Genomic DNA, 19,162 nt, shown 5'->3' on the forward strand with positions numbered 1-19,162 from the left:
TGCTGAATCATCCTTCAGGACTTATGAACCCTGATTGCACATCACAGTCATCTTTGGAGCTCTTTGATAATACTGTAGCCTGCCCCCAAATCCGAACCAAACTCACTGCCGTTGAGTTGATTCCGACTCATAGTGCCCCCGTAGGGTTTCCAAGGCTCTAAATCTTTTCTTTTTTTTAATAGTTTTTATTGTGCTTTAAGTGAAAGTTTACAAATCAAGTCAGTCTCTCACACAAAAACCCATATACACCTTGCTACACACTCAATTACTCTCCCCTTAATGAGACAGCCCACTCTCTCTCTCCACTCTCTCTTTTTATGTCCATTTCACCAGCTTCTAACCCCCTCCACCCTCTCATCTGCCCTCCAGGCAGGAGATGCCAACATAGTCTCAAGTGTCCACCTGATCCAAGAAGCTCACTCCTCACCAGCATCCCTCTCCAACCCATTGTCCAGTCCAATCCATGTCTGAAAATTTGGCTTTGGGAATGGTTCCTGTCCTGGGCCAATAGAAGGTCTGGGGGCCATGACCACCGGGGTCCGTCCAGTCTCAATCAGACCATTAGGTCTGGTCTGATGAGAATTTGGGCTCTGCATCCCACTGCTCTCCTGCTCCCTCAGGGGTTCTTTGTTGTGTTCCTTGTCAGGGCAGTCATCGGTTGTCAAGGCTGTAAAAGCTTTATGGAAGTAGACTGCCACATCTTTCTCCCATGGAGTGGCTGGTGGGTTCGAACCACTGACCTTTTGGTTGGCAGCCGAGTGCTCTAACCACTGCACCACCAGGGCTCCTTTGGCCTGCCCCAGGCCAACTGAGTTAAAGGCTCCAGGTTAGGGCCCTAGTGTCTGAAGGCCCATAACCCTCCACAGGCGATTCTGATGTCCAGCCAGGACTGAGAACTGCTTCGCTTTTACGAATCATATCACAAACTCACCGTCCTTTGTGTCAGAGTCACGTTGTATTCCTGTGTGGAGCCGGCCTTCATTTCTGTTCCTGATCTGACATTTCATCCACATATTGTTGCTTTTGGTCACTTGGGTCTACCTTTTTTTTTTTAATTCTTCTTCTTCCCCTTAATTTAAATTCTGTTCTAACTAAACCTTTGCTCACAAGCCTAACAACACTGAGGCAGAGAGTATACAGTTACAGGGTAAAACAGTTGATGATGAAAGTGAAAAGAGAATATGCATAATATGCAGGAAAATGTGGATGTGAGGATCTGAATTGTCGCAGCTTTATTTTCTGTCTTTTGTAGCATTGTGTGTGTGTGTGTGTGTAGCTTTTTAATTGGTGTATTACAAATGGAGGTCTGGTTTACTCCCAGTGTATCTGATTATCTATATTACTGAGTCATTGTATTCTTTGTTTAAAGAAGATTGGAGCCTTAGAAAATAAAATGGATGCTTAATGTTTTTCTGTTTGAACTCTCCATGGGCCTCAGTTTCCACACTGATAAATGGGGATGTGCCGATGCCTCCCTCGTAACAGTGGTGTAAGATTACAGTAAAGCCCTTAGAGCAATACCTGTCATGTAGCTAATGTTTGTTGAGCAGTTACTTTTAGCTGTTATTTCCTTTTTACTCTGGATGATTCTCTTAAACTTTGTTTTTTTAAGGCAGTGTGCAACATTGCTCCACGTGGCGTATATGTTTGTGGTAATACCACTACCACCTCTGGTCTGACTGTAACCCTTTCAAAAGACAGTTCCACCGGCGATTTTACTCTGGAAGCTGGTGCTCTAGTACTTGGTGATCAAGGTGAGAGACCAAGGGGAACAATAATAATGTATGATTCTGAGACTTTTTTGTTGTTGTATAAAGTCCTCTCCTTTTCACTTCATTTCTTTACATTTGATTCAGGAGGCATCTGGACAGCACTGTCCTAACCAGTGAGTTGGCAATGACTATCAGGAGCCCTGATGGTACAGTGGTTAAGAGCTTGGCTGCTAACCAAATGGTCAGCAGTTGGAATCTACCAGCTGCTCCTTGGAAACCCTATGGGGCAGTTCTACCCTGTCCTTCCTGTAGGGTTGCTCTGAGTTGGAATTGACTTGACAGCAGAAGGTTTGGGTTTTTTTTTTTGTTTGTTTAGGAATGATAACTGGAAGCACACTGCTATCATATTTATACTGCAGAATTGAAACTGGTGCTTAATATCATTCATTTCCGAAACCTACAGCAGATACAATTATACATAAAAATTAATTAGGTAAGAAAGTATAGGTTCCTACACTTCTCATTTCACACCACCTATCAGTTTGTCAGTTTGTCGTACTGTGGAGGCTTGTGTGTTGCTGTGATGCTGGAAGCTATGCCACTGGTATTCAGGTACCAGCAGGGTCACCCATGGAGGACAGATTTCAGCTGACCTTCCAGACTAAGACAGACTAGGAAGGAGCACCCGGCAGTCTACTTCTGAAAAGCATTAGCCAGTGAAAACCTTATGAATAGCAGAGGAACATTGTCTGATATAGTGCTGGAAGGTGAGCCCCCCAGGTTGGAAGACACTCAAAAGATGACTGGGGAAGAGCTGCCTCCCCAAAGTAGAGTTGACCTTAGTGATGTGAATGGAGACAAGCTTTCGGGGCCTTCATTTGCTGATGTGGCACGACTTAAAATGAGAAGAAACAGCTGCAAACATCCATTAATAATCAGAACCTGGAATGTATGAAGTATGAATCTAGGAAAATTGGAAATTATCAAAAATGAAATGGATTGCCCGAACTTCGATATCCTAGGCATTAGTGAGTTGAAATGGACTGGTATAGGCCATTTTGAATCGGACAATCATATAGTCTGCTATTCTGGGAATGACAGCTTGAAGATGAATGGTGTTGTATTCATCATCAAAGAGAACCTTTCAAGATCTATCCTGAAGTACAGCACTGTCAGTAATAGGACAATATCCACACGCCTACAAGGAAGACCAGTTAATATGACTATTATTCAAGTTTATGCACCAACCGCTAGGGCCAAAGATGAAGAAATAGAAGATTTTTATCAGCTGCTACAGTCTGAAATTGATTGAACATGCAATCAAGGTGCATTGATAATTACTGGTGATTGGAATGTGAAAGTTGGAAACAAAGAAGAAGGATCAGTAGTTGGAAAATATGGCCTTGGTGACAGAAACAATGCCGAAGATTGAATGATAGAATTTTGCAAGACCAACCACTTCTTCATCACAAATACCTTCCTTCACCAACATAAATGGTGACTATGCACATGGACCTTGCCAGATGGAACACACAGAAATCAAATTGACTACATCTGTGGAAAGAGATGATGGAAAAGCTCAATATCAGTCAGAACAAGGCCAGGGGCCGACTGTGGAACAGACCATCAATTGCTCATATGCAAGTTCAAGCCGAAACTGAAGAAATTCAGAGCAAGTCCACGAGAGCCAAAATATGACCTTGAGTATATCCCACCTGAATTTAGAGACCATCTCAAGAATGGATTTGACCGAAGACCAGACAAGTTGTGGAATGACATCAGGGACATCATCCATGAAGAAAGCAAGAGATCACTGAAAAGACAGGAAAGAAGGAAAAGACCAAGATGGATATCAGAGGAGACCCTGAAACTTGCTGTTGAGCGTCAAGCAGCTAAAGCAAAAGGAAGAATTGATGAAGTAAAAGAACTGAACAGAAGATTTCAAAGGGCCTCTCGAGAAGACAAAGTAAAGTATTGTAATGACATGTGCAAAGAGCTGGAGATGGAAAACCAAAAGGGAAGAACACCCTCCGCATTTCTCAAGCTGAAAGAACTGAAGAAAAAATTCAAGCCTCGAGTTGCAGTAGTGAAGGATTCTATGGGGAAAATATTAAACGACATGGGAAGCATCAAAAGAAGATGGAAGGAATACACAGAGTCATTATATCAAAAAGAATTAGTCGATATTCAACCATTTCAAGAGGTGGCATATGATCAGGAACCGATGGTACTGAAAGAAGAAGTCCAAGCTGCCTTGGCAAAAAACAAGGCTCCAGGAATTGATGGAGTATCAATTGAGATGTTTCAACAAACAGATGCAGCGCTGGAGGTGCTCACTTGTCTGTGCCAAGAAATATGGAAGACAGCTTCCTGATCAACTGACTGGAAGAGATACGTATTTATGCCTATTCCCAAGAAAGGTGATCCAACTGAATGTGGAAATTATAGAAAAATATCATTAATATCACACGGAAGCAAAATTTTGCTGAAGATCATTCAAAAACGGTTGTAGCAGTGTATCGACAGGGAACTCCCAGAAATTCAGGCTGGTTTCAGAAGAGGATGTGGAACCAGGGATATCATTGCTGTTGTCAGATGGATCCTGGCTGAAAGCAGAGAATATCAGAAGGATGTTTACCTATGTTTTATTAACTATGCAAAGGCATTTGACTCTGTGGGTCATAACAAACTATGGATAACACTGCGAAGAATGGGAATTCCAGAACACTTCATTGTGCTCATGAGGAACCTTTACATAGATCAAGAGATAGTTGTTCAGACAGAACAAGGGGATATTGATTGGTTTAAAGTCAGGAAAGGTATGCATCAAGGTTGTATTCTTTCACCATACCTATTTAATCTGTATGCTGAACAAATAATACGAGAAGCTGGACTACATGAAGAAGAACCGGGAATCAGGATTGGAGGAAGACTCATTAACAACCTGCGTTTTGCAGATGACACGACCTTGCTTGCTGAAAGTGAAGAGGACTTGAAGCACTTACTAATGAAGATCAAAGACCACAGCCTTCAGTATGGATTACACTTCAACATAAAGAAAACAAAAATCCTCACGGCTGGACCAGTGAGCAACGTCATGATAAATGGAGAAAAGATTGAATTTGTCAAGGATTTCATTTTACTTGAATTCACAATCAACAGTCATGGAAGCAGCAGTCAAGAAATCAAAAGACTCATTGCATTGGGTAAATCTGCTGCAAAGGACCTCTTCAGAGTGTTGAAGAGCAAAGATGTCACCCTGAAGACTAAGGTGCGCCTGACCCAAGCCATGGTATTTTCAGTTGCATCATATGCATGTGAAAGCTGGACAATGAATAAGGAAGACTGAAGAAGAATTGATGCCTTTGAATTGTGCCATTGGCAAAGAATATTGAACATACCATGGACTGCCAAAAGAATGAACAAATCCGTCTTGGAAGAAGTGTGGCCAGAATGCTCCTTAGGGGCAAGGATGGAGAGACTGTGTCTTATACACTTTGGACATGTTGTCAGGAGGGATCAGTCCCTGGAGAAGGACATCATGCTTGGCAGAGTACAGGGTCAGTGGAAAAGAGGAAGACCCTCAACGAGGTGGATTGACACAGTGGCTGCAACAGTGAGCTCAAGCATAACAACGATTGTAAGGATGGGGCAGGACCGGGCAATGTTTCTTTCTGTTGTGCATGGGTCACTCTGAGTTGGAACCAACTGGACGGCACCTGACAACAACATCACATTTGTGATCACTTGTTCTAAAGCTTTATGTTAAGCTCCCTGTGGGGTGTGATTTGGTTATCGTGTTTACTGCCCTATTCCCATGGCCTAGCACAGAGGAATGCAGTCAATACTTTTTGAATGTGTTACGATTATTTTCCGTAGTGTAGGCCTAGATACCGTGAAACTGTAAAGGAGGTGAATGTTACTCTTAGCACTCAGAGGACTTTTCCTTGAGAGTTTAGATTAGCAACTTTGGTAGGATTTTAGTAGTAGTTTAGAATTCATACTTTTGCTGTATTTTAACCCATTTCATCAGGTTTTTTTGGGAGGGGGGATTTGATAGTTTATAAAGATTTCCAGTTGGAAGGGATATCCACGTTGGGATTTGCTACCTAAGTTTCACTTTGTGATGCCTTAACCCTATTACAAAAACATGTCCTTATGCCTGTATCAGGCACTTTTCAGATTTTCTAGTCAAATTAAGATCACTTATTCATTCTCATTTGCAAGTTACCTCCACATTTCTTAATCCCTCTTGGTCACAGTAAACAGTGAAACACTTTCTTTCCTTGGTTTCCTAGACTCCACACCATTTTGGTTTTCTTTTTAACTTCAGTCACTAGATAACTTCATCATTCTGAGTTTTTACTGGTTCTTCATCTCCTTAATCTCTTAACTGATTGGTACCTCAAGGTGCATAGTTTTTGAACCTTTTGTCTTCTAGGTCTGCCTGCCTTATTGGTGATCTTATCCAGTCTCATGGCCTTACCTTCCTATATGCTCAAAATTCCAAAATTTATAGCCCCAGCCTGTACTGTTATTTTTACGCAGATAACACATGCAGTACACATTTTTTTGCCAACAGCTACACCAGACTGTTTTACTGTATTTTTTCACAAATAATGCTCCCACATAAATAATGAGCCCACACATACAACTTACAGAAATGATAAAATTAAGTAAAACTGAAGCTGGTGAAAAGGACACGAAAAGAGAGAGTGGAGGGAGAAAGCAGGCTGTCTCATTAATATAGGGGGAGAGTAATTGGGAGTGTGTAGCAAGGTGTATATGGGTTTTTGTATGAGAGACTGACTTGATGTGTAAACTTAAAGCACAAAAAAGATTATTTTTAAAAAAAATTAAATGAAAAAAAATCATATCCCTTTAAAACACCGCAAAAAAAAAAAAAATTAAAACTGTTGTGGCATAGTGGTTGGCAAAAAACATATAACATGCATGTTATTTGCATAAAAATACGGTACTTCTTCCCTGAACTCCAGGCACATATTTTTTACTGCCTGCGTAGTACCTCTACTTAGATGTCTGCTACGCTTTCCAAACTTAACATGTCCAGAACCAAAATCCCAGTCTTCGTCTTGAACTTGTTGTTTTTGCAGTCTTCCCCACCTCAGTAAATAACTCCATCCTTCTATTTGCTCAGGTCAGAGAACATGGTGTTATCTTTGACTTTTTCTCCTACCCCACATCCGGTCTGTCAGCAAGTCTTGTTTGGGCTTACCTTTAAAATATATCCAGTATCTAACGACTTCCCCACTTCTACTACCGTCATCCAATCTACCATCATCTCTGGAGTTGTTTATTACTATGGTCTCCTAATTGTCATGCCTGTGACCACTCTTTCCCCCTCCTGTCTGTAACAGCAGAGTAATCCCATGAAAAACTTAAATCATGTTTTGCTGCTCAAAACTTTGCAGTGACCCCTGTCTTACTCAGAGTAAAAGCCTCAGTCTTGATAAGGGCCCAGACCATTTACATTCTGGCCCTTCGTCACATCTCTCTTGCCTCATCATCTGCTACTTGCCCCTTGTTCCTTCTTCTCCAGTGACACTGGCCTCACTGAGCCTTCACTATTGCAACTCCAGGCTTGAATTTTTTCTTCAGTTCTTTCAGCTTGAGATGCACCAAACCTGTTCTTCCCTTTTGGCTTTCTAACTCCAGGTGTTTGCATATTTCATTGTAATACTTTGTCTTCCTGAGCCACCTTTTGAAATCTTCTGTTCATCTCTTTTACTTCATCATTTCTTCTATTCACTTTAGCAGCTCTACATTCAAGAGCAAGGTTCCGAGTCTCTTCTGACATCCATTTTGGTCTTATCTTTGTAACGACTTTTTGCTTTCTTCATTTATGATGTCCTTGATGTCACTCCATAGCTCATCTGGTCTTCAGTCATCACTGTTCAGTGCGTGAAATCTGTTCTCAAGATAGTCTCTGAATTCAGGTGGGATATGCTCAGGGTCATATTTTGGCTCTCTCAGACTTGTTTTAATTTTCTTCAGCTTCAAGTTGAACTTGTATATGAGCAATTGATGGTCTATTGCGCAGTCAGCTCCTGGCCTCGTTCTGACTGACGATTTTGAACTTTTCCATCATCTCTTTCCACAGATGTAGGTAACTTGATTGCTGTGTATTCCATCTGGTGAGATCCACATGTATAGTTGCCATTTATGTTGTTGAAAAGAGGTACTTGGAATAAATAAGTTGTAGGTCTTGCCAAATTCTGTCATGTGTCATTTGTTATCACTAGGGCCATATTAGCAGTGCATCTTGATTGCATGTTTAATCAGTTTCAGACTGCAGAAGTTGGTGCAAATCTTCAGTTTCTTTATCTTTTGCATTTGCGGTTGGTACATAAATTTGGATAAGAGTCCTATTAACCGTTCTTCCTTGTAGGCGTGTGGGTATTACCACCTCCTGACTGTAGAGCCCGTGCATTTCTTCCCGAAACCATTGTCCCCAAAAGACCCAGCTCAAACAGCACCTTTTTCTTGAAACTTTTTCAGATGCTGCTTCCTCCTTTAACCACCCTCCTCCATAATCCATCTTACATAATTCTGCATATCTCTTATAATTTTTGAAATATGCTATCTTGGATGTGTATTTACCTTACCTCATCTGTTGGAATTTGAGACTAACTTTTTGAGGGTCACTGTCATATCTTATTCATTTTTGTAACCATCACAACATACTGTGTGGGAAAAAGATGTGGCCATCTGCTTCCGTAAAGATTAGAGCCTTGGAAACCCTAGGAGACGGTTCTCCCCTGCCCTATAGGGTCACTTTGAGTTGGAAAGGACTTGATGGCAATAGATTCACAATATAGTGCCTTGCCCATGGAAATGCTGAATGAATAAACATAAAAATTTGTTAAATAAAACATTTTATTACAAGCAGTAATTCAGGTTGGTAGTTTGAACCCACCAGCGACTCCATGGATAAAAGACATGGCAGTTGCTTCCATAAAGATTTACTGCCTGGGGAACCCTGTTTTGGGCAGTTCCACTCTGTCCTATAGTATCTCTGTGAGTTGGAATCAACTTAACAGCAGTGAATTTTGATTTTGGCATGGCATTTTATGATTTTAACTGCTGGAGACAAATGGAAATAATCCTTTATTATGGGACAGTTTCCATTTTCTGAAATTTGGAAATTGACCAAAGGAAAATTTTTTGTTTGTATACTTTACTGTGATTGTAGGTATTTGTGGAATAGATGAATTTGATAAGATGGGAAATCAACATCAAGCCTTGTTAGAAGCCATGGAACAGCAAAGTATTAGTCTTGCTAAGGCTGGAGTGGTTTGTAGCCTCCCTGCAAGAACTTCCATTATTGCTGCTGCAAATCCTGTTGGAGGACATTACAATAAAGCCAAAACAGTTTCTGAGAATTTAAAGTAAGTCTCTTCAAATATTTATACCTTTAATATATTGCATCCCTATAAATCAATAAGAAAAAGACATAGATGGGCAGTTCACAGAAGTTGCAAGTATCTATTAAATATACAAAAACATGCTTAAACACTATGAATTAAAACAATGAAATACCATTGATACCTATCGGATTGACAAGCATTCTAAATATTATTAATCATTGTTGGCAAAGGGGTGGAGACATGGGCTCTCACGTGTACTGTTTAATATGTTTAACGACAACTTGAGGTTTTTATCACAATTTTAATACGGAACCCTGGTTGCACAGTGGTTAAGTGCTTGACTGCTAACTGAAAGGTCAGCGGTTCGAACCCACCAGCTGCTCCATGGAGAAAAATAAGACAGTCTGCTTCCGCAAAGATTTACAGCCCTGGAAACCCTATGGGGCAGCTTTACTATGTCCTCTACGGTCACTATGAGTTGAAAATCTACTCAATTGCAGTGGGTTATCACAATTTTAAATGTACATTCCTTTTTTCAGCCACTCTGTTTTTAGGAATCCTAGTTATAGTCACAAAGAGCACAAAGATATATTTATACAGTGGGTACTGCAGCATTTGTTCATCACTGCTGTCTTAGTTACCTAGTGCTGCTGTAAGGAAATACACAAGTGGGTGGCTTTAAAGAACAAGAATTTTTCGTCTCACAGCTGTGGAGGCTGCAGATTAAGGCAACAGCTCTAGAGGAGGGTCCTTCCTTGTTGATAGCCCTGGGTGTTCCTTAGTGTTCCTTAGCTTGTAGATGGTTCTGCATGTGATCTCTTCCCCCTGTGTGTCTCTCCGTTTGCTGTTTTTATAAAACGCCACTCCAAAAAAAAAAACAAACCAACCCGCTGCCGTCGAGTCGATTGTGACTCATAGCGACCCTACAGGACAGAGTAGAACTGCCCCATAGAGTTTCCAAGGAGCGCCTGGTGAATTCAAACTGCTGACCTCTTGGTTAGCAGCCATAGCACTTAACCACTACGCCACACACTCAGAGGGGATTATATTTAGAACCTACCTTATGGTACAGGGTTGCTACGAGTCAGAATCTACTTGGCAGCAACGGGTTTGGTTTTTTTTTTTTTTTATTATGCTGGTATGACCTCATTAACATAGCAAATGAAAACCCCGATTTCCAAACAGGTTTATATTTACAGGTACAGGGGCTAGGACTTCAGCATAACTTTTGGAAGAGAGACACAATTCAATTCACAACTATCAAAAATGTGGAGTAACTTAAAATCCCCACCAGTAGGGAGAGTGGTTTAACTCTAGTAGACTGCAGGCGAAAGCAGCAGCTACAAGAATAAGTACATTTGTATATATTGATAGGGGAAGATGTCTGTGCTTTACTTCTAAGTGAAAAGAGCACATACAGACTTGTAAATGTGGTATGAGCCCACTTTTTTCAAAAACAATGTTTATATCTACACATGCATGCTTTGTCTTCTAATTTGTTCTGTACAAGTTGGACAGAAATATATGGGAAGGGTAAAATAGATTCAAGTGATGCAAAATTGAGAAAAAAATAAAGGAATGCCTCAAATTAAAAACCAGAATATTAAGTCTAGTGGGGAAAAAAACTGATTTCCCGATGTTTAGTAATCTGTAATTTTATATAGAAAGCCTATGATGCATAGTAAAATATGTAATTGTACTTTGAGATTCTGGTTATTTCTGTACCACCACAACCAAAAAGTCAAATATATTTAGTAGTTTTTCATGGTAAAATGACAAAATGCTATGTTAGAAATATCTATTGAACAGGGATCCGGGGACTTCGACTCTGGGTTTTACTGGTACCATTGTAATGACGAAGTAGAACACAGCATTTTTTTTTTTTTAATTGTGCTTTAAGTGAAAGTTTACAAATCAAATCAGTCTCTCATACAAAAGTTTATATGCACCTTGCTGTGTACTCCTAGTTGTTCTACCCCTAATGAGACAGCACACTCCTCTCCACCCTGTATTCCCCATGTCCATTCAGCCAGCTCCTATCCGCCTCTGCCTTCTCATCTTGTCTCCAGACAGGAGCTGCCCACATAGTCTCATGTATCTACTTGAGCCAAGAAGCTCACTCCTTACCAGTATCATTTTCTATCTCATAGTCCGGTCCAGTCCCTCTGTCTGAAGCGTTGGCTTTGGAAATGGTTCCTGTCTTGGGCTAAAAGAAGGTCTGGGGACTGTGACTTCCGGGGTCCTTCTAGTCTGTCAGACCATTAAGTCTGGTCTTTTTACAAGAATTTGAGGTCTGCTTCCAAATTTTCTCCTGCTCCCTCAGGGATTCTCTGTTGTGTTCCCTGTAAGGGCAGTCATCGGTCATAGCCGGGCACCATCTAGTTCTTCTGATCTCAGGTTGATGTGGCCTCTGATTTATGTGGCCCTTTCTGTCTCCTGGGCTCATAATTACCTTGTGTCTTTGGTGTTCTTCATTCTCCTTTGCTCCAGGGGGATTGAGACTAGTTGATGCATCTTAGATGGCTGCTTGCTAGCGCTTAAGACCCCAGACAGCACTCTCCAAAGTGAGATGCAGAATGTTTTCTTAATACATTCTGTTATGCCAATTGACCTAGATGTCTCCTGAAACTGTGGTCCCCAGACCCCCACCCCTGTTAGAACACACATTTTTATTATAATGGCTAGCAGATATATCAATGCCCTTTTAGGAAATAGTGGACTTTTTGCTTTGAAATGGAACGCAGGCACTCTGAGAGACTCCTTGTTTTAGAGACAAAAGATATAAATAAAAGATTGAGAGCTATTTGACTAGATAGCCTCTGACACACCATCTGGCATCCTAGCTTAAAAATTAAGTGATCCTAAATCATGATGAAGCTAAATGTCATGTAGTGGTAATAGAACATACAGCAGGATTCAGTGGCTTTGCTGGTGTGAGGGCCACGGCCTCTACCTTCCGAGGGGCGGTATATGAGGTGTGTACACGTGTTGAAGAGGCTGTGGCCTGTTCTCTCTGGAGTGGGCAGGTGTATTGAATCCAAAAGCTATTTATTTGTTTTACCTAAAGCTTGGTTTCTTTTTAGGCTCTACTTGGAACGTGAGTATAGTTTTCTATTGTTTGTTTTGATTCCAATCTTTTTTTCTTTCTCTCATGCCTCTTAGAATGGGGAGTGCCCTGTTGTCCAGATTTGACTTGGTCTTTATTCTGTTAGACACCCCGAATGAGGATCATGATCACTTACTCTCTGAACATGTGATTGCAATAAGAGCTGGGAAGCAGAGAGCTGTTAGCAGTGCCACAGTAACTCGTATGAATAGCCAAGATTCAAATACTTCTGTGCTTGAAGTGGTTTCTGATAAGCCATTATCAGAAAGACTAAAGGTATAAATATTTCTCCTTAATCATTTGGTTCAGTTCTGTCTGAATGTCAAGAGTTCAGTGTGTTGCTTATGGTAGAATAGTAATACATAAACTTGAATAGCAGATCTTTTATATTATGATAGTAGGGTTTATGTAAGCTTTGTTTGAAACACAGACTGAGAGCTAAAATTGTAATGTTTAGTTTATTTGGCAGCTCTTTTAGAATTTTATATTTATATAAACTGTTCTCTTAGCAAGAATATTTTATTTGCTATGTATCCTTGTAATCTGGGGCCTCTGTATCGTGCATGCTTTAGGTGGTTCCTGGAGAAACGATAGATCCCATTCCCCACCAGCTGTTGAGAAAATACGTTGGCTACGCCCGGCAGTATGTCTATCCAAGGTTATCCACAGATGCTGCCCAAGTTCTTCAGGATTTTTACCTGGAGCTCCGGAAACAGAGCCAGCGGTTAAATAGCTCACCAATAACGACCAGGCAGCTGGAATCTCTGATTCGTCTGACAGAGGTTTGTTTGAGCTTATGCTTTTTTGGCTTAAACAGAGGTGGTAGAAGAGGCAGTATGATTTCTCTTTTGAACAACCTTCTGTGTAATTGACTTGATTTCTCATGTCTTAGTCATCTAGTGCTGCCATAACAGAAATAACACAAGTGGATGGTTTTAACAAAGAGAAATTAATTTTCTTACAGTCTTGTAGGCTACAAGTCCAAATTCAGGTGTCGGCTCCAGGGGAAGGCTTTCTCTCTCGTTGGCTCTGGAGGAAGGTCCTTGTCCTGAGTCTTCCCCTGGTCAAGGAGCTTCTCAGGCGCAGAGACCCTGTGTCCAAAGGACGCACTCTGCTCTTGGTGCTGCTTTGTTGGTGGTATGAGGTCCCCAACCCTTTGCTTGATTCCCTTTCCCTTTTATCTCTGGAGAGATAAAAGGTGGTGCAGTCCACACCCCAGGGAAACTCCCTTTACTTGGATCAGGGATGTGACCTGGGTTAGGGTAGTGTTACAATCCCCGCCTAATCCTTTTAACAAAAAATTACAATCACAAAATAGAGGACAACCACAGAATGCTGGGAATCATGGCCTAACCAAGTTGATACATAGTTTTGGGGGACACAATTCAATCCATTACATTATCCTACTAAGTTGTTGTGTACTATTGAGTTGATTCTGACTAATAGGGACCCTGTATGTCAGAGTAGAACTGCCCTATAGGGTTTCCCAGGCATTAATCTTTACGGGAGCAGATTACCAGGTCTTTTCTCCCTCAGAGCTGCTGGTGGGTTCAAACTGCCAGCCTTTTGGTTAGCAACCAAGTGCTTAAACATTGTGCCACTAGGGCTCCTTTTTCCTACTAAGAGACATTAGAAATGACTGGATAATAGTTTTTTTTTTAATGATAGTTTCTTAAGAGGATCAATTACATCTGTAACATTGATCAAAGTATAGCCACTTTCTAGGCATGGGGCCAGCTACTTGCTGTGCACCTTATTTTTTTTTTTAAATGAGACTCCTGGAGTGTTTGAGGAGTGGTTGGGTTAACTAAGGATTCTGGGATCCAAAGTTGAGTATATGGGACCATGAACATGTAAATTATTTTGAGTATTTCATTTGGTACATGAGAGGTCTATGAGAATAGCACCTGTTTTTCTAACAACATCATCTTTTCACAGCTGTGGAATGCTGAGCGAACTCTGCTAAATAAAATTAATTGGGTTCCAAGTTTGGGCTTTTTGCTCCTAAATTTTGAATAACTTCCCTTTGTCATTTTAACAAATTGGTTTGGCATACATTCCGGAACATAAAAGGCAAGGAAAAACCAAGCATATTTCACAGTCAAATTTTCTGAAATCAGTACTTTCAGAAAGACATGTTCCCACCCACCCATTGCCACTGAGTTAATCCCTACTCATAGTGACCCTAAAGGACAGGGTAGAACTGCTCCATAGGGTTTCTTAGGCTCTAAGTCTTTCTAGAAGCAGACTGCTGCATCTTTCTCGCACGGAGCGGCTGTGGGTTCAAACTGTCGACCTTTCACTTAGCAGATGAACGCTTTAACCACTGTGACACCAGGAATCCTGAAAGACATGTTAGTGGATAAAAAGTAATTTTAATTCATATTTTAAGTAAGTGATCATTTTCATGCTCACATTTTCAGATGATTTTTAAAAATTTCTTTTTCAAATTACAACCCCCCTCCAAAAGTCAGTTTTTGTGTAAAATGAATAAATGAAATATGCTTAGACATACCATACCTGTTAAGACGATAGTAAGTATATTTATCTTTTGTTATCTGCCATAACTGAAAATGTTTTCTTTCGAAGGCACGAGCAAGGTTGGAGTTGAGAGAGCAAGCAACCAAAGAAGATGCTGAAGATATAGTTGAAATTATGAAATACAGGTAAGATTAAACTTTAAAATACTGCTGTGATGAAATACCAAGCAAAAATATTTTTATTTAGCCCACTTAAAAAAAAAAAAACAAAACCCAAACTCATTGCTGTCGACTCAGTTCTTACTCATAGCTCACTTATTTTCCTGTGATCAAAAAATATTTCTGTGTAAATAATCTTTACTTTTTTTTTAATTTTATTTTTTTGAATGGGTAATATATTCACGTAATTCTAAAATCAATTGAAAAATACGTACCTTGAAAAGACTTGCTCCCAATCCTGTTTACCACCCCACCCTTCCTGTCCACCCATACTCCCCCCGCCCTATTAGTTTCTTATAAATAACGTACTGTTTACACTGTTCTGGGCCTTTTTAAAAACTTGATAATGTATCTAGAGATCTTTCCCTATTAGGACATAGTGATTTCTTCCTTTTTTTATAGCTACATAGTATTCCATTGTATAGATGTGCCATACCCATTGCTGTTGAGTGGATTCCAACTCATAGCGACCCTATAGGACAGAATGGAACTGCCCAATAGGGTTTCCAAGGAGTGGCTGGTGGATTTGAACTGCCCACCTTTTGGTTATCAGCCGAGTTCTTAGACACTGCACCACCAGGGCTCCATAAGATACTTCATATGTGGGTGGGATCCCTGGGTGGTTAAAGGTTGGAGGTTTGAGTTCACCCAGAGGCACCTTGGATCGTACTTCTGAAAAATCAGCCGTTGAAAACCCTATGGAGAACAGTTCTTTGAATATGTTAATACATTCATATGCTTCAAAATCCAAAGTTTAAAAACTTACTATGGGAAAAAATTTTCCCCCTACACTGTTTTTAGCTACTCAGTTCTTTCCCTACCGCCATGGCAACAAATACTATCAGTTTTTTGTGTTGAGTTTTTAGTTGTAAAAAAAAAATCACAAGCAAACATGTAACTATATATCCTTTTTCTCCCTTGGTGGACATATGGTAGGGTACCATACACAGTATTTTTATACCTTGCTTTTTTTTACTTAAAATGCTTCTTGGCTGTCATTTCATATCTGTGCCTAAAGAGCTTCTTCTTCTTTTTCACAACTGGATACTAGTCCGCTGTGTGGAAGCATCATAATTTAGCAGTTAACTCTTTTTAATATGTCCTCCCAGCAATTAAAATATAAATCTATTAGGAGTCTACTTTTCCAAGGCCAAAAGCTTTATTAATTTAAAGATGAAATTATTTTGTTATCTTACTTTGTTAAGTAATTTTTATTTCTTCAAAGGTAGATGGATTCCTCCCTCCTCCCGCCCCCCCCCCCCAAGCAGCTGCTATTCTGGGGCTTATTTGGGGTCAGAAGCAGGTGGCTTTGCCCGATTATTCCTCCTTGGCTCTTGGTAAAAGTGGTGTCACATAGCTGGAAGAGCACAGGCTTTCAAGCCCAATCTGGAGCCACCAGGGCAAGTTACACTCTGCTTCTCAGTCTCCTGTATGAAACACCAAAAGGATTGTGCTGACATGTGCAGCGATGCTGTATACTGTGACAATAATATGGTTTGACACATTCGTCTGCACTCAGTCAACACTATGATCAATAGTGCTAGCCTTGATAATATTACTGAGATGAGCCTAAGCAGATCCCCTTTTCATCTGACTCATACCACAAACTGAAGGCTTCAGAAATTTTTTAAAAATCTCACATCCCAGATCAGGAGTTGCCAAAATTACCCTTTCCAACAGGTTAATTTCTAGGGTCTGATCCTCCGTGCTCTCCATCTGAATTGTCCACTAGCTCTGGTTAGCTTTGGGCTCTAGGCTAGTCCTTTTCTCCCTTTCCTTATAGATTTTACCTAGTGGTCTGTTCATCCCCAGGCTGGTTCCAGCCTATCCTTGGAGGCTTCTCTGTTCCTTCTTCTGTGTCTAGAAGCATGTCATGTGGGTAGAAGGGCACCCATGTTACTTCCTGAAGGTCTGTGCACTAGCTTGCAATTCCTTGTTTCCTGCTCTGTAAGGCAGCCGATGGAAGAACTTTTCTTCTTAAAATTCAGCGTGTCAGAGTTTGTCTGCAATATTGAGATTATGTTTGCTATCTTTGAAAGCTTTAAAGACTCGAATTAACAGCTCTTAATTCTTTATTGGAAAGACCCCTGGGGGTGCAGTGGTTAAGCGCTCAGCTACTAACTGAAAGGTCGGCTTTTGAACCCACCAGCTGCTCCAAGGGAGAAAGATGTGGCAGTCTGTTCCGTAAAGATTACAGCCGTGGAAACCCTACGGAGCAGTTCTACTCTGTCATATAGAGTCCCTGTGAGTCAGAATCTTTATTGCTGGTTCCAGAGCGATTGCCTCATAATGAGTAAAGGTATTGACAACTAATGCCTACTGACCTTTCAAACAATCCCTGACAAGTTACCTTCTATGTCTAAATATCCTGTTGGTTGATTTGGCATCACTATGAGTTTGAACTGTCAATTTTCAATTTTACCTGATTCAATACTAGGGTTTGAGGAGTCTCATAGCATTTATTTGCCTTTATCCTTAAATAGTCCATAACATAGTGAATTTCATAGTAGCCACTCAATAAATACATGTTTAAGGCTTTGCTAAGTGAGCCTCATGGCTTCTTCCAGCTTTTTCTTCTTATAACCTGGAGGCCCAGAACAAAATTTTCTGTAGCCGTGCCACATTGGGTAACTGTTTTTCTCCCCTTCCCATTAAGCATGCTAGGAACTTACTCTGATGAATTTGGGAACCTGGATTTTGAGCGCTCACAGCACGGTTCTGGAATGAGCAACAGGTCAACAGCAAAAAGATTTATTTCTGCTCTCAACAACATTGCTGAAAGAACTTACAATAATTTATTTCAATTTCATCAACTTCGACAGATTGCCAAAGAGCTAAATATTCAGGTATGATAAACTAGAAGCTTATTAATAAATCTTTTTTGTAATAATTTCAGGAGGTCCTTATTGATGTATAGTAGATCTTTTAAATATCATACGGTTTGGATTAAAAGAATAGGATAGGCTTATTTCCTTTGGAGTATTTCATAATATAAGCTAGTTCATTTAAACTATGAAATCAGCTAGCTGCTCAGAGTCTTTAAAAAAGTTTTTATTAAGATTTATACCTGCCTTTTTTCAAAAAGTTTTTCAGCTTCTTGATAGTTAGGGGGAAGCATTGTAACGGAGCTCAGTCTCCATTCTTTTCTGGTAATCTCTTGTGGGCAAGTCACTTTAACAACTTTGAACCTGTTTCCTCATCTCTTTAAAGGACATGATTCCACCTGCTCTACCTAGCTCCAAGTTTTAATGAAAATCAGTGTAATAGCACTTCAAACACACAAATCAGTTTATATGGAAAATTACCCACTTTATTTAAGAAACTAGTCTGAATTTTGTCTTGAAGCTAAGCTAAAACAAATATGAAACTCTGCATACTGCAGTTTTTAATTAGCTTGGCATAGAATCCAAAGCTCAAATGTAGGTGGTGTTCTCTGAAAGAAGTGTGAATAATTCTTTCTTCCCAAGAAACTTGACGGGTGTTACGTTGGAGAGATTAATTCTAAAACTCATATTCTGGCATATTACCTAATGGGGTAACTTTTGATGTTTTCTTCTAGGTTGTTGATTTTGAAAACTTTGTTGGATCACTAAATGACCAGGGTTACCTCTTGAAAAAAGGCCCGAAGGTTTACCAGCTTCAGACTATGTGAAAGGATTTTACCAAGTCAGGGCCTCTTGGGCTTATTAGCAATTTAAGCCATTTCGATAATAATAGGCAAAAAAATACTGTTCTTTGAAAATGACATTGCAAACATAATGTCATAGCAACAAATGTTAGATATGATGAACCACTCTAAGAAATGATAAAGTCATGTGTTAATTTTTTACAACTTCTCTAAAATGCTAAAAATAAATTACGTACATTATTTTATGTAAATGATATAAATTATTTATAGTTATGTGTTTGACCTGTCTTCATTTTTTTAAATATTTCAGTTTTGCATATCAAATGTCCATTTGGGTAAACATTCAGAAAGTTACGTTTTAATATGTAAATAGTTCCAACACAAAAATATGATTACCTTTCAGAAATAAATTGAAACCAACATTCAGTTGTAAAAACTGGAAATATTTTGTTGACGTATTCAGGTTAACATCTTAGCTACTGAAGATTTTCTTAACATTTTAGATTTAGATACCTCTCATGCACTGGGCTGGGCTTGGCTTGGCTTGGTGTGTACTTAGAAAAAACTATATTAAGTTAGTTAAAATGTGTACGTATTTGAACTTTAAATAGTTGTGCATGGTTTATCCT

At 39.9% G+C, this 19,162-nt stretch overlaps 1 protein-coding gene across 3 annotated transcripts in view; it reads left to right on the forward strand.

Annotated features, from left to right (window-relative positions):
* The window catches only part of MCM8 (minichromosome maintenance 8 homologous recombination repair factor), a 44,843-nt gene extending 26,088 nt beyond the window's left edge, over positions 1 to 18,755 (forward strand). For all 3 annotated transcript variants that reach the window (XM_049868797.1, XM_049868798.1, XM_049868799.1), the window contains exons 13-19: positions 1,613 to 1,754; positions 8,926 to 9,121; positions 12,263 to 12,482; positions 12,779 to 12,988; positions 14,796 to 14,872; positions 17,562 to 17,751; positions 18,465 to 18,755. In XM_049868797.1, the coding sequence (XP_049724754.1) occupies positions 1,613 to 1,754; positions 8,926 to 9,121; positions 12,263 to 12,482; positions 12,779 to 12,988; positions 14,796 to 14,872; positions 17,562 to 17,751; positions 18,465 to 18,557 (1,128 nt within the window). In that variant the 3' untranslated portion in view covers positions 18,558 to 18,755. The remainder of the gene's footprint in view (positions 1 to 1,612; positions 1,755 to 8,925; positions 9,122 to 12,262; positions 12,483 to 12,778; positions 12,989 to 14,795; positions 14,873 to 17,561; positions 17,752 to 18,464) is intronic.
* Positions 18,756 to 19,162: the final 407 nt, after the last annotated feature.

Source organism: Elephas maximus, chromosome 25 (genome assembly GCF_024166365.1).
Source record: "Elephas maximus indicus isolate mEleMax1 chromosome 25, mEleMax1 primary haplotype, whole genome shotgun sequence".
NCBI classification, from domain to species: Eukaryota; Metazoa; Chordata; class Mammalia; order Proboscidea; family Elephantidae; genus Elephas; species Elephas maximus.